The sequence below is a fragment of the Thalassophryne amazonica genome, chromosome 7 (genome assembly GCF_902500255.1).
Source record: "Thalassophryne amazonica chromosome 7, fThaAma1.1, whole genome shotgun sequence".
Classification (NCBI taxonomy): Eukaryota; Metazoa; Chordata; class Actinopteri; order Batrachoidiformes; family Batrachoididae; genus Thalassophryne; species Thalassophryne amazonica.
This window is the reverse complement of record NC_047109.1, coordinates 35,929,172-35,943,534: the sequence shown is the minus strand read 5'-3', so window position 1 is coordinate 35,943,534 and position 14,363 is coordinate 35,929,172. Positions and strand designations below refer to the sequence as shown.

Genomic DNA, 14,363 nt, shown 5'->3' with positions numbered 1-14,363 from the left:
TGTTTTTTTTATTATTTTACACAGCGTCCCAACTTCATTGGAATTGGGGATGTATGCAATTACATAAATAACGAAAATGAATGACCACATAACACAGAGTGACACGTTGGTCTGGGTGCTGAATGGACAGGGGGTGTGTCTGTTCACAGCCGCGGCTGTAAAGATATATGCTCCTGGATGTCCCAGCCTGAGAACACGTTGTGTTTGGAAGGACATGAACTAACAACATTCCTCCATGAGGCACGTGTCTCTGCCTGCTGTCCTCAAGTGGAAATATAGAAAAAATCTTTTGCCTTTGTGTTGGGCTGCAGCGGCCGGACACAGCGCACCTCATCCATGTCTTTGTTGATTTCAGGCATTTTGCCGCATTATGCCAGCGATGGTAGCACAGTGGTAATGTTTCCATCTGATAATCACAGCTTACGGGTTAGAATCCCATGAGTGACATCATTTTTTTTAAACAGGGTTATTTAACCACTGGGGTTCTGTATTGTGTCTTCTTTTATGTATTATTTATATCAACCCAGTGATATTCACTATTTATACAGCTGGGTTTTATTTTCTCCACATCAGCGGTGCGATGTGGTGCAGCAGCTCGCACTGTGTTCCTACTCAAAAGACACCGTCGCACCAGGATCATGCATGCCTGCCCGTCAGTGTGATGTTTTTGTGGTTCGCTCATATGAGCTGTTTCGCTGTGAGTCGCCCTGAGTACTATGTGTGAAGGGGCCCTTAGATTTATTTATTTATTTGTATTTGAAATGGCATAAATAAATTAAAGTGTGTGAAATCAATCAATCAATCAATTTTTTTATATAGCGCCAAATCACAACAAACAGTTGCCCCAAGGCGCTTCACATTGCAAGGCAAGGCCATACAATAATTATGTAAAACCCCAACGGTCAAAACGACCCCCTGTGAGCAAGCACTTGGCTACAGTGGGAAGGAAAAACTCCCTTTTAACAGGAAGAAACCTCCAGCAGAACCAGGCTCAGGGAGGGGCAGTCTTCTGCTGGGACTGGTTGGGGCTGAGGGAGAGAACCAGGAAAAAGACATGCTGTGGAGGGGAGCAGAGATCGATCACTAATGATTAAATGCAGAGTGGTGCATACAGAGCAAAAAGAGAAAGAAACAGTGCATCATGGGAACCCCCCAGCAGTCTACGTCTATAGCAGCATAACTAAGGGATGGTTCAGGGTCACCTGATCCAGCCCTAACTATAAGCTTTAGCAAAAAGGAAAGTTTTAAGCCTAATCTTAAAAGTAGAGAGGGTGTCTGTCTCCCTGATCTGAATTGGGAGCTGGTTCCACAGGAGAGGAGCCTGAAAGCTGAAGGCTCTGCCTCCCATTCTACTCTTACAAACCCTAGGAACTACAAGTAAGCCTGCAGTCTGAGAGCGAAGCGCTCTATTGGAGTGATATGGTACTACGAGGTCCCTAAGATAAGATGGGACCTGATTATTCAAAACCTTATAAGTAAGAAGAAGAATTTTAAATTCTATTCTAGAATTAACAGGAAGCCAATGAAGAGAGGCCAATATGGGTGAGATATGCTCTCTCCTTCTAGTCCCCGTCAGTACTCTAGCTGCAGCATTTTGAATTAACTGAAGGCTTTTTAGGGAACTTTTAGGACAACCTGATAATAATGAATTACAATAGTCCAGCCTAGAGGAAATAAATGCATGAATTAGTTTTTCAGCATCACTCTGAGACAAGACCTTTCTGATTTTAGAGATATTGCGTAAATGCAAAAAAGCAGTCCTACATATTTGTTTAATATGCGCTTTGAATGACATATCCTGATCAAAAATGACTCCAAGATTTCTCACAGTATTACTAGAGGTCAGGGTAATGCCATCCAGAGTAAGGATCTGGTTAGACATCATGTTTCTAAGATTTGTGGGGCCAAGTACAATAACTTCAGTTTTATCTGAGTTTAAAAGCAGGAAATTAGAGGTCATCCATGTCTTTATGTCTGTAAGACAATCCTGCAGTTTAGCTAATTGGTGTGTCCCCTCTGGCTTCATGGATAGATAAAGCTGGGTATCATCTGCGTAACAATGAAAATTTAAGCAATACCGTCTAATAATACTGCCTAAGGGAAGCATGTATAAAGTGAATAAAATTGGTCCTAGCACAGAACCTTGTGGAACTCCATAATTAACTTTAGTCTGTGAATAAGATTCCCCATTTACATGAACAAATTGTAATCTATTAGACAAATATGATTCAAACCACCGCAGCGCAGTGCCTTTAATACCTATGGCATGCTCTAATCTCTGTAATAAAATTTTATGGTCAACAGTATCAAAAGCAGCACTGAGGTCTAACAGAACAAGCACAGAGATGAGTCCACTGTCCGAGGCCATAAGAAGATCATTTGTAACCTTCACTAATGCTGTTTCTGTACTATGATGAATTCTAAAACCTGACTCAAACTCTTCAAATAGACCATTCCTCTGCAGATGATCAGTTAGCTGTTTTACAACTACCCTTTCAAGAATTTTTGAGAGAAAAGGAAGGTTGGAGATTGGCCTATAATTAGCTAAGATAGCTGGGTCAAGTGATGGCTTTTTAAGTAATGGTTTAATTACTGCCACCTTAAAAGCCTGTGGTACATAGCCAACTAACAAAGATAGATTGATCATATTTAAGATCGAAGCATTAAATAATGGTAGGGCTTCCTTGAGCAGCCTGGTAGGAATGGGGTCTAATAAACATGTTGATGGTTTGGATGAAGTAACTAATGAAAATAACTCAGACAGAACAATCGGAGAGAAAGAGTCTAACCAAATACCGGCATCACTGAAAGCACCCAAAGATAACGATACGTCTTTGGGATGGTTATGAGTAATTTTTTCTCTAATAGTTAAAATTTTGTTAGCAAAGAAAGTCATGAAGTCATTACTAGTTAAAGTTAATGGAATACTCAGCTCAATAGAGCTCTGACTCTTTGTCAGCCTGGCTACAGTGCTGAAAAGAAACCTGGGGTTGTTCTTATTTTCTTCAATTAGTGATGAGTAGAAAGATGTCCTAGCTTTACGGAGGGCTTTTTTATAGCGCAACAGACTCTTTTTCCAGGCTAAGTGAAGATCTTCTAAATTAGTGAGATGCCATTTCCTCTCCAACTTACGGGTTATCTGCTTTAAGCTACGAGTTTGTGAGTTATACCACGGAGTCAGGCACTTCTGATTAAAAGCTCTCTTTTTTAGAGGAGCTACAGCATCCAAAGTTGTCTTCAATGAGGATGTAAAACTATTGACGAGATACTCCATCTCACTTACAGAGTTTAGGTAGCTACTCTGCACTGTGTTGGTATATGGCATTAGAGAACATAAAGAAGGAATCATATCCTTAAACCTAGTTACAGCGCTTTCTGAAAGACTTCTAGTGTAATGAAACTTATTCCCCACTGCTGGGTAGTCTATCAGAGTAAATGTAAATGTTATTAAGAAATGATCAGACAGAAGGGAGTTTTCAGGGAATACTGTTAAGTCTTCAATTTCCATACCATAAGTCAGAACAAGATCTAAGATATGATTAAAGTGGTGGGTGGACTCATTTACATTTTGAGCAAAGCCAATAGAGTCTAATAATAGATTAAATGTAGTGTTGAGGCTGTCATTCTCAGCATCTGTGTGGATGTTAAAATCGCCCACTATAATGATCTTATCTGAGCTAAGCACTAAGTCAGACAAAAGGTCTGAAAATTCACAGAGAAACTCACAGTAACGACCAGGTGGACGATAGATAATAACAAATAAAACTGGTTTTTGGGACTTCCAATTTGGATGGACAAGACTAAGAGTCAAGCTTTCAAATGAATTAAAGGTCTGTCTGGGTTTTTGATTAATTAATAAGCTGGAATGGAAGATTGCTGCTAATCCTCCGCCCTGGCCTGTGCTACGAGCATTCTGACAGTTAGTGTGACTCGGGGGTGTTGACTCATTTAAACTAACATATTCATCCTGCTGTAACCAGGTTTCTGTAAGGCAGAATAAATCAATATGTTGATCAATTATTATATCATTTACCAACAGGGACTTAGAAGAGAGAGACCTAATGTTTAATAGACCACATTTAACTGTTTTAGTCTGTGGTGCAGTTGAAGGTGCTATATTATTTTTTCTTTTTGAATTTTTATGCTTAAATAGATTTTTGCTGGTTATTGGTAGTCTGGGAGCAGGCACCGTCTCTACGGGGATGGGGTAATGAGGGGATGGCAGGGGGAGAGAAGCTGCAGAGAGGTGTGTAAGACTACAACTCTTCTTCCTGGTCCCAACCCTGGATAGTCACGGTTTGGAGGATTTAAGAAAATTGGCCAGATTTCTAGAAATGAGAGCTGCTCCATCCAAAGTGGGATGGATGCCGTCTCTCCTAACAAGACCAGGTTTTCCCCAGAAGCTTTGCCAATTATCTATGAAGCCCACCTCATTTTTTGGACACCACTCAGACAGCCAGCAATTCAAGGAGAACATGCGGCTAAACATGTCACTCCCGGTCTGATTGGGGAGGGGCCCAGAGAAAACTACAGAGTCCGACATTGTTTTTGCAAAGTTACACACCGATTTAATGTTAATTTTAGTGACCTCCGATTGGCGTAACTGGGTGTCATTACTGCCAACGTGAATTACAATCTTACCAAATTTACGCTTAGCCTTAGCCAGCAGTTTCAAATTTCCTTCAATGTCGCCTGCTCTGGCCCCCGGAAGACAATTGGCTATGCTTGCTGGTGTCGCTAACTTCACATTTCGCAAAACAGAGTCGCCAATAACCAGAGTTTGATCCTCGGCGGGTGTGTCGTCGAGTGGGGAAAAACGGTTAGAGATGTGAACGGGTTGGCGGTGTACACGGGGCTTCTGTTTAGGGCTACGCTTCCTCCTCACAGTCACCCAGTCAGCCTGCTTTCCCGGTTGCTCGGGATCTGCCAGGGGGTAACTAACGGCGGCTAAGCTACCTTGGTCCGCACCGACTACAGGGGCCTGGCTAGCTGTAGAATTTTCCACGGTGCGGAGCCGAGTCTCCAATTCGCCCCCAGCCTGGCCTCCAAAGCTACGAATAAGCTACACTTATTACAAGTACCATTACTGCTAAAGGAGGCCGAGGAATAACTAAACATTTCACACCCAGAGCAGAAAAGTGCGGGAGAGACAGGAGAAGCCGCCATGCTAAATCGGCTAAGAGCTAGTAGCTACGCTAAGCTAGCGTATTCCTAAAAACACGCAAAGTGAATAATGTGTAAATAATTTAGAGGTGATTCAGCAGAAGGAGTGCTTTAGTTAAGGCATGTAAAGATTACACTGGGAAACAAATCATAATCTAGATAACTAGATCAATCTAACTGCGCAGATTAAACAGCTAACAGATACAGAAAAACACCGCTGTGCTCTGGAACAGGAAGTGATACAATACCGCAGTGAGAGCCAACCACCAGTAGAGGCAAGCAAGCCAAGAAATGCCAAGTATTCCAATACTTTTGAGTTGAGAAACACTTTCAATCAATCAATCAACTTTTTTCTTATATAGCGCCAAATCACAACAAACAGTTGCCCCAAGGCGCTCCATATTGTAAGGCAAGGCCATACAATAATTATGAAAAACCCCAACGGTCAAAACGACCCCCTATGAGCAAGCACTTGGCCACAGTGGGAAGGAAAAACTCCCTTGTAACAGGAAGAAACCTCCAGCAGAACCAGGCTCAGGGAGGGGCAGTCTTCTGCTGAGACTGGTTGGGGCTGAGGGAAAGAACCAGGAAAAAGACATGCCGAGAAGGGGGGCAGAGATCGATCACTAATGATTAAATGCAGAGTGATGCATACGGAGCAAAAAGAGAAAGAAACAGTGCATCATGGGAACCCCCCCACAGTCTACGTCTAAAGCAACATAACCAAGGGATGGTCCAGGGTCACCCGATCCAGACAAGTAAGCCCGCAGTCTGAGAGCGAAGCGCTCTAATGGGGTAATATGGTACTACGAGGTCCCTAAGATAAGATGGGACCTGATTATTCAAAACCTTATAAGTAAGTGGTACCACTTTGTGGTATGCGTATTTTTAAGATAAATGCATCATCCTGGTTTCACTCAAAACTTCACTTCTAAAATTAGGGAAAAACTGATATAAATAGCAAAATATACATACAGTATAGTAAGTTGAAAGTGTTTTTATTCATTATCACTGAAAAATAAAGTTTGTACAGCTTCTCAAAAGTGTGTTTATTGGAAAGCGCGCTTGCAGCGCTCCTTCAGCGGTTACGTGATGCCGTGACATCACAGAATGGAGAGTCCCGTTTTTGTCTGTTCGATCGACAACAGGAACAGATGGACCTCAGCATGGACAGTGACGAGATCAAGAACTTTTCTGACTCCTCTTCAAGTATGGATTATTTCTGACTCGGATCCTGAGATTGTCGCAGCAGTGATTAGACCCTACAGATTGGAGCCGTATTTTTCAGACGAACATTCAAACCAGGAGCATTCTGGCAGCAAAAATAATGCCGACGGTGTTTATGGCGGAGCCGAAGCAGAGGCAAGAGACGTGCCAATTCCGATGGATTTTGAAAGGCTGCAGAATATGGAATGGTAAGGGAGGCTTTGATTTTTGTTGCTGCTGTTCATAACACTCTAATTACTGTATAGCGTTTTCGATTCAAGCGTCTGATTACCGCCTTTGTTATTGTTCCGGAGCTGTGATAGTGTAGCTATTACTTGCGGACCACCGTCATTACCTTCGGGTTTTTGCCGTTTTCGAGTGCCTGGCATTGCATTCATCCATGTTTAGTTACTTTATTTTCATGAAACAATAGGAAATAAACAGTGAAAGTTTCGAAAAAGATCGGCGAAAACAACTGTGAACATGCCGGCGCCGTGTTTACTACGTAAGTTCCTTGACCATTTCAAGATTATTGTGAACATATTATTTGGGGTTGACATTTTATATGTGTTCCTGTGAGCGGTGAGAACATGGAGACGGTAGAGGAAAGTGTCTGCTGTCGGGAGCAAATGCGTGTGTGCGAGCGGAGTGAGCGGCAGCCGGACATTTCGTGCATCACACAACAGCGCGGCTTTCGATCAATCTGCCTGGATTTGAAAAGGCTAAAACCTTTCGCCCTCGTGTTTGTGCAATATGCTGCGACACACTGGTCAGGCATATCAACAACCAAGTCCCTGAGAGCTGTGTTTAATCAAAGTTTCAGCAAGCCGGTACGGTCTACACGTAGTGACGTATTTTAGGCTTGGTGCTCAGCGGGAAGCTGGTCACGGGGCGTGCACATTTTTCAGTGGCGGGACGTTCAAATGTTATATATAACGGGAGAACCGCGTACACTTTCCTAAAACGTTTAGGTTGACCGAATTATATAACCTTTGTTACATGTAATAAGACTATGTTGTCTTTAAGTGTCATATCCACTTTAAGTCCTTCAGACATCAAAATTAAGAGGTTATTTAATTAACAGCTGTCTGCTCTTTTACAAATCACTGGAGACACATGCATATATAAGACAACCAGAATTAAAGGAGAAATGCTGCTTTTAACAACCTGGACCTCATTTGTGGCATAAAATATGGTCATTTACTCACCAATCTAACTTTGGTGTCATTATTAGTCCATGGTTCAAACGACGTGTTCAGTTCAAATCTGAGGCAAACATTTTTATTCTTCTACTAAGGTGGATTAGAACTTTTTGTGGTACATAGCACCAACTACTAGACAGAAGGAACGTAGCAGTCAATGTGACTCACTGATTTCAAAATGCAGCTCTTTTCAACTAGACCTGTGGTGCCGTGACATGTCAATAATCTGTGTTCAATCAGATTTCAGGAGAGTCCAGTCCAACCCTGGCTTCTGCTCTAGCTCCACCCATGCCAAGAAGTGTTCAACATTTGACATTTCCTGTTTCACTGTGGACTCAAAATTTGGCACTTCCTGTTTCAATGTGAACTTCCCACTGAGTTCCCGCGAGATTCCATGGGATCTTGTCTGTCCTACCAGGAAGTGTCAATCCTGGAAGTGTTTGACATTTGACATTTCCTGTTTCACTGTGGACTCAAAATTTGGCACTTCCTGTTTGGGACCCCCTGTACCATGAGCGAACATCACGCTGCTGCGTGGGGCTTCACTCAAATTATGTCTGTATATGTATTTCACAATAGGAAAGCATTTTGTTGTTCAATAACTTTAAAATTATGATATTAATATCATATATTCAATCACAACATAATTTTCCCCAAGTCACAGAGGAGTTACATCTAACCTTACCCACACCTTGTACAAGTACATTGGCAATGGTCAGCAAAACTCACTCTTAGAAGCAGAAACCTCAAGCAGACTATATTCAGTGGGATGACCATCTGCTTGGGCCATACTACCAAAAACACAAGGAGATAAAGCAAAAGCAGAAGGAAGCGCTAAAAAATGCAGACAGAGAAATGTTGTAGATAAGCAAGAGCCCAGTTGTTGCAACAATCATTGACTTAAAAGACAACCAAAGGGTGAAGAGCAGTCTTGGTGAAAAGGACTGTGTTGGAAGCATTCGAATTGCGGTCGAGATGCAGTCATACCAAATTCTGATTGCCATACGAATGCAATACGACATACATAAGGGCAATTCGTATGCAACTGGAAACCATTCGGACTGCATTCGAGGGGCTGTACAAATTGTTCGAGCACATCAAATCCTGGCCAAATGTCTCGACCGTCCTCCCCATCACACGAGGGCATGAATGAGCACAAATGCCATTTGTGCATATCAAGCTGCATTCAAATTCCTCATACAACATTCATGTGGCACTTAACAAATTCAGCCAAATTCGCACGGCCGGAACAAATGTAGAGAACATGAACACTACTGTCAAGCTGCAATCAAACCGGTGAAATTTCGAACGGTGGTCGAAGGGTCGTCGTACCGCAGTCTGACTGCATTCAGAGCATTCTGATCGCATTCGAGGGGACCTCAAAATGGATCAGGCACGCCAACTCCTGCTGGCACATCCCAAATGTGCCCCCATGCCCCAAGGCCTCATATTTCATTGAGAGCAATGCATCCTAGTTGTTGCCGTATTTTCGACTCAAAACTTATTTAATTGTTAAATTTTCAAAGTTTCTAAAATTTGAGGGAGGTAAGTCAATTATTAGAGGAGCAGCTCAACCGCTTCAGGTATTTGCGCCATTACTGGCTTCACTGGCCTGAAGGTTGCTGCTGCTCGCGCCGTTCAGCCGTTCACAAGAAGCCAAAGCTCCCCCGCCTCTGTCCTGTTCTAATAATGTCCCAGCCTGCAGATAAAACCACCGCACGCTCAACTTGTACTCATCTAAAGAGACATGAGAACTTACTCCTATCCCATCTAGAAATCATGTAGATTTTATAATACATGTGAAGAAAAAGCCCCTTTGTGCTGCAGCGGCCTTTGATGGCTGAGATAATGTGATCTGAATGCATAAATTAATGAGCGCGACTACTTACAGGCAAAGTAGCAGGATAGAATGAAGACCATGGTGAAGATGACCAGAAATGTGATGTCCGTCTCCAAAATTCCTGAAAGGAAGAAGTGATAACATTAGAAACCTTATAATATAATAATTCTGTAATATTGTAGTAACTCCCATTAATGTAATAAAAATATCATCAAAAGTCCAGAAAACGTAATAAAACTTGATAATCTAATAATCTCCATACCAACAATGTAATAAAACTAATACAAAACAATATTTTTACTACAAAGAAAACCATAGGAATTATTAGAAACAAACCCTACTGTGAACCAACAAACCCACTATTTATCTGTTTACATATTTTAAAATTCAGGGACTTGGTTGATTACACCACAATTCAAATCATGTATAAAGTCAAAAACAAACTTTTTCCTCAACATGTCCAGGATCTGTTTAAAATAAGGGAGTCCAGTTACAATTTGAGAGCAACACTGGTATTTGACAAGTCAATGATTCAAACTACTGTAAAAAGTCATTGCATTTCTGTTAAAGGTGTTAATATTTGGAATAACTGTCCTGATAACAAAATTATCTGATAACTTAGTCGGCTTTAAAAGGCTCTATAAGAACAATATCATTACTTCTTTTAATCTGATAAACTAGGTTTCTAGATTTTTTGTTATTGTTTTTGGGGATTGTGCACTGTTTGTCTGGTTGTGTTTGGGGAAAAATTATTTTTTTTTTTGCTTATTGACTAATTTATACTTTTTGTGCTTGGCAGTTGCTGTTGCAAGTACACGTACACGTACCCTAAACACTGCTCAAAATCTACTAAGGCATTCATGTAGAGGAACACGTACAATGTTCTGGAATGGTCATCTGTCGTGTATATATATATATATATATATACACTCAACAAAAATATAAACGCAACACTTTTGGTTTTGCTCCCATTTTGTATGAGATGAACTCAAAGATCTAAAACTTTTTCCACATACACAATATCACCATTTCCCTCAAATATTGTTCACAAACCAGTCTAAATCTGTGATAGTGAGCACTTCTCCTTTGCTGAGATAATCCATCCCACCTCACAGGTGTGCCATATCAAGATGCTGATTAGACACCATGATTAGTGCACAGGTGTGCCTTAGACTGCCCACAATAAAAGGCCACTCTGAAAGGTGCAGTTTTGTTTTATTGGGGGGGATACCAGTCAGTATCTGGTGTGACCACCATTTGCCTCATGCAGTGCAACACATCTCCTTCGCACAGAGTTGATCAGGTTGTCAATTGTGGCCTGTGGAATGTTGGTCCACTCCTCTTCAATGGCTGTGTGAAGTTGCTGGATATTGGCAGGAACTGGTACACGCTGTCGTATACGCCGGTCCAGAGCATCCCAAACATGCTCAATGGGTGACATGTCCGGTGAGTATGCCGGCCATGCAAGAACTGGGACATTTTCAACTTCCAAGAATTGTGTACAGATCCTTGCAACATGGGGCCGTGCATTATCCTGCTGCAACATGAGGTGATGTTCTTGGATGTTGGCACAACAATGGGCGTCAGGATCTCGTCACGGTATCTCTGTGCATTCAAAATGCCATCAATAAAATGTACCTGTGTTCTTCGTCCATAACAGACGCCTTCCCATACCATAACCCCACCGCCACCATGGGCCACTCGATCCACAACACTGACATCAGAAAACCGCTCACCCACACGATGCCACACATGCTGTCTGCCATCTGCCCTGGACAGTGTGAACCGGGATTCATCCGTGAAGAGAACACCTCTCCAACGTGCCAAACGCCAGCGAATGTGAGCATTTACCCACTCAAGTCGGTTACGACGACGAACTGGAGTCAGGTCGAGACCCCGATGAGGACGACGAGCATGCAGATGAGCTTCCCTGAGACGGTTTCTGACAGTTTGTGCAGAAATTCTTTGGTTATGCAAACCGATTGTTTCAGCAGCTGTCCGAGTGGCTGGTCTCAGACGATCTTGGAGGTGAACATGCTGGATGTGGAGGTCCTGGGCTGGTGTGGTTACACGTGGTCTGCGGTTGTGAGGCTGGTTGGATGTACTGCCAAATTCTCTGAAATGCCTTTGGAGACGGCTTATGGTAGAGAAATGAACATTCAATACACGAGCAACAGCTCTGGTTGACATTCCTGCTGTCAGCATGCCAATTGCACGCTCCCTCAAATCTTGCGACATCTGTGGCATTGTGCTGTGTGATAAAACTGCACCTTTCAGAGTGGCCTTTATTGTGGACAGTCTAAGGCACACCTGTGCACTAATCATGGTGTCTAATCAGCATCTTGATATGGCACACCTGTGAGGTGGGATGGATTATCTCAGCAAAGGAGAAGTGCTCACTATCACAGATTTAGACTGGTTTGTGAACAATATTTGAGGGAAATGGTAATATTGTGTATGTTGAAAAAGTTTTAGATCTTTGAGTTCATCTCATACAAAATGGGAGCAAAACCAAAAGTGTGTATATATATATATATATACACACACACACAAAACCCCAATTCCAATGAAGATGGGTCATGGCTGGTTCTTCCAGCATAACAATGACCCCAAACACACAGCCAGGGAAACTAAGGAGGGGCTCCGTAAGAAGCATTTCAAGGTCCTGGAGTGGCCTGGCCAGTCTCCAGACCTGAACTCAATAGAAAATCTTTGGAGGGAGCTGAAACTCCAAACCTGAAAGATCTGGAGAAGATCTGTATGGAGGAGTGGACCAAAATCCCTGTTGCAGTGTGTGAAAACTTGGTCAAGAACTACAGGAAACGTCTGACCTCTGTAATGGCAGACAAATGTTTCTGTACCAATTGTTAAGCTCTGTTTTTCTAGGGGGTCAAATACTTATTTTATGCAATAAAATGCAAATTAATTATTTAAAAATCATACAATGTGATTTTCCAGATTTTTTTTTTTTTTTTAGATTCTCTCTCTCACGGGATAAAAATTACAGACCTCCAGTGGGAAAACCTGCAAAACTGACAGGGGGTCAAATACTTATTTTCCCCACTGTACATACAGGTTAAAAAAATATATTTTCTCTGTGGTTATATTTTGTGGTGAAATACAGCTGTATGTAAAAGTTTGGGCACCCCTGATGATTTCCAGGATTTTCCTTTATAAATCATTGGCTGTTTGGATCAGTAATTTCAAGTTAAATATTTCATATAGCAGACAAACACAGTTATATTTGTGCAATAATTCTTTAATCAAAATTAGCCCCCCCCCCCCCCCCCCCCAAAAAAAAAAAATCAATATTTAGTAGATCCTCCTTTTGCAGAAATAACAGCCCCTGAATGCTTCCTATAGCTTCCAATGAGAGTCTGGATTCTGGTTGAAGGTATTTTGGACCATTCTTCTTTACAAAATATCTCATTTCAGTCAGGTTTGTTGGTTTCTGAGCATGGACAGCCTGCTTAAAATCACACCACAGATTTTCAATAATATTTAGGTCTGGGGACTGAGATGACCATTCCAGAACATTGCACGTGTTCCTCTGCATGAATGCCTTAGTAGATTTTGAGCAGTGTTTAGGGTCGTTATCTTGTTGAAAGATCCAGCCCCGGTGCAACTTCACCTTTGTCACTGATTCTTGAACATTGTTCTCAAGAATCTGCTGATATTGACTGGAATCCATGTGGCCCTCAACTTTAACAAGATTCCCAGTACCTGCACTGGCCACACAGCCCCTCAGCATGATGGAACCAACTCCAAATTTTACTGTAGGTAGCAAGTGTTTTTCTTGGAATGCTGTGTTCTTTCTCAACCATGCATAAAATGTAGCTTTTTGCATACCGCCCCTTGTTATGTCCAAATAACTCAGTTTTAGTTTCATCAGTCTACAGCACCTTATTCCAAAATGAAGCTGGCTTGTCCAATTGTGCTTTAGCATACCTCAAGCAACTCTGTTTGTGATGTGCATGCAGAAAAGGCTTCCTCTGCATTACTCTCCCACACAGTATCTCCTTGAGCACAGTGGGCGCTGTATAGTTGAACGATGCACAGAGACACTATCTGCAGCAAGATCATGTTGTAGGTCTCTGGAGCAGGTCTGTAGGTTGACTATGACTGTTTTCACCATCCTTGGCTTCAGAGATTTTTCTTGGCCTGCCACTTCAGGCCTTAACTAGTACTGTGCCTGTGGTCTTCCATTTCCTCACTATGTTCCTCACAGTGGAAACAACAGCTGAAATCTCTGAGACAGCTTTTTGTGTCCTTCCCCTAAATCATGATGTTGAACAATCTTTGTTTTCAGGTCATTTGAGAGTTGTTTAGAGGCTCCCATGTTGCCACTCATTAGAGGAGATGTAAAGAGGGGAAACATTTCCAAATGGCCACCTTAAATACCCTTTCTCATAATTGGATTCACCTGTGTAAGAAGGTCATGGGTCACTAAACTTACCAAACCAATTTTGTGTTCCAATAATTAGTGCTAAATGTATTCAAATCAATAAAATGACAAGGGTGCCCAAATTTATGCACCTGTCTAATTTTGTTTAAATAATTAATGCACACTTTCTGTAAATACTAGAAACTTCATTTCACTTCTCAAAACTCAGTGTGTTAGTCTGCTATAAGATATATTTCACTAAAATTTCTGATCCAGGCAACCAATGATTTATAAAGGAAAATCATGAAAATTATCAGGGTTGCCCAAACTTTTACATACAATTGTATGCACCAAAATCCAGGAGATGGCACCTAAAAATTCTAAATTTTATGTGGGGGGAAGGAAGCGTAATGGGACACACTCAAAAATCCCACTAGAAATGCCACTGGCCAAAGTTATGACCATTTTGTCAAATTATTACATTATCGGCTTCTGCACGTGTAGAACCTTTTATTATGAATGAACTGAATGAATGAAAATTTATTTGGAATTAATTTATTATTAGTGT

General features: G+C 41.7%; 1 protein-coding gene across 1 annotated transcript in view; it reads right to left on the bottom strand.

Annotated features, from left to right (window-relative positions):
* tmem145 (transmembrane protein 145) overlaps window positions 1-14,363 on the bottom strand; it is a 109,649-nt gene that overhangs the window by 93,209 nt on the left and 2,077 nt on the right. Inside the window, exon 3 of the mRNA XM_034173604.1 lies at window positions 9,461-9,532. Coding sequence (XP_034029495.1) covers window positions 9,461-9,532 — 72 coding nt within the window. The remainder of the gene's footprint in view (window positions 1-9,460; window positions 9,533-14,363) is intronic.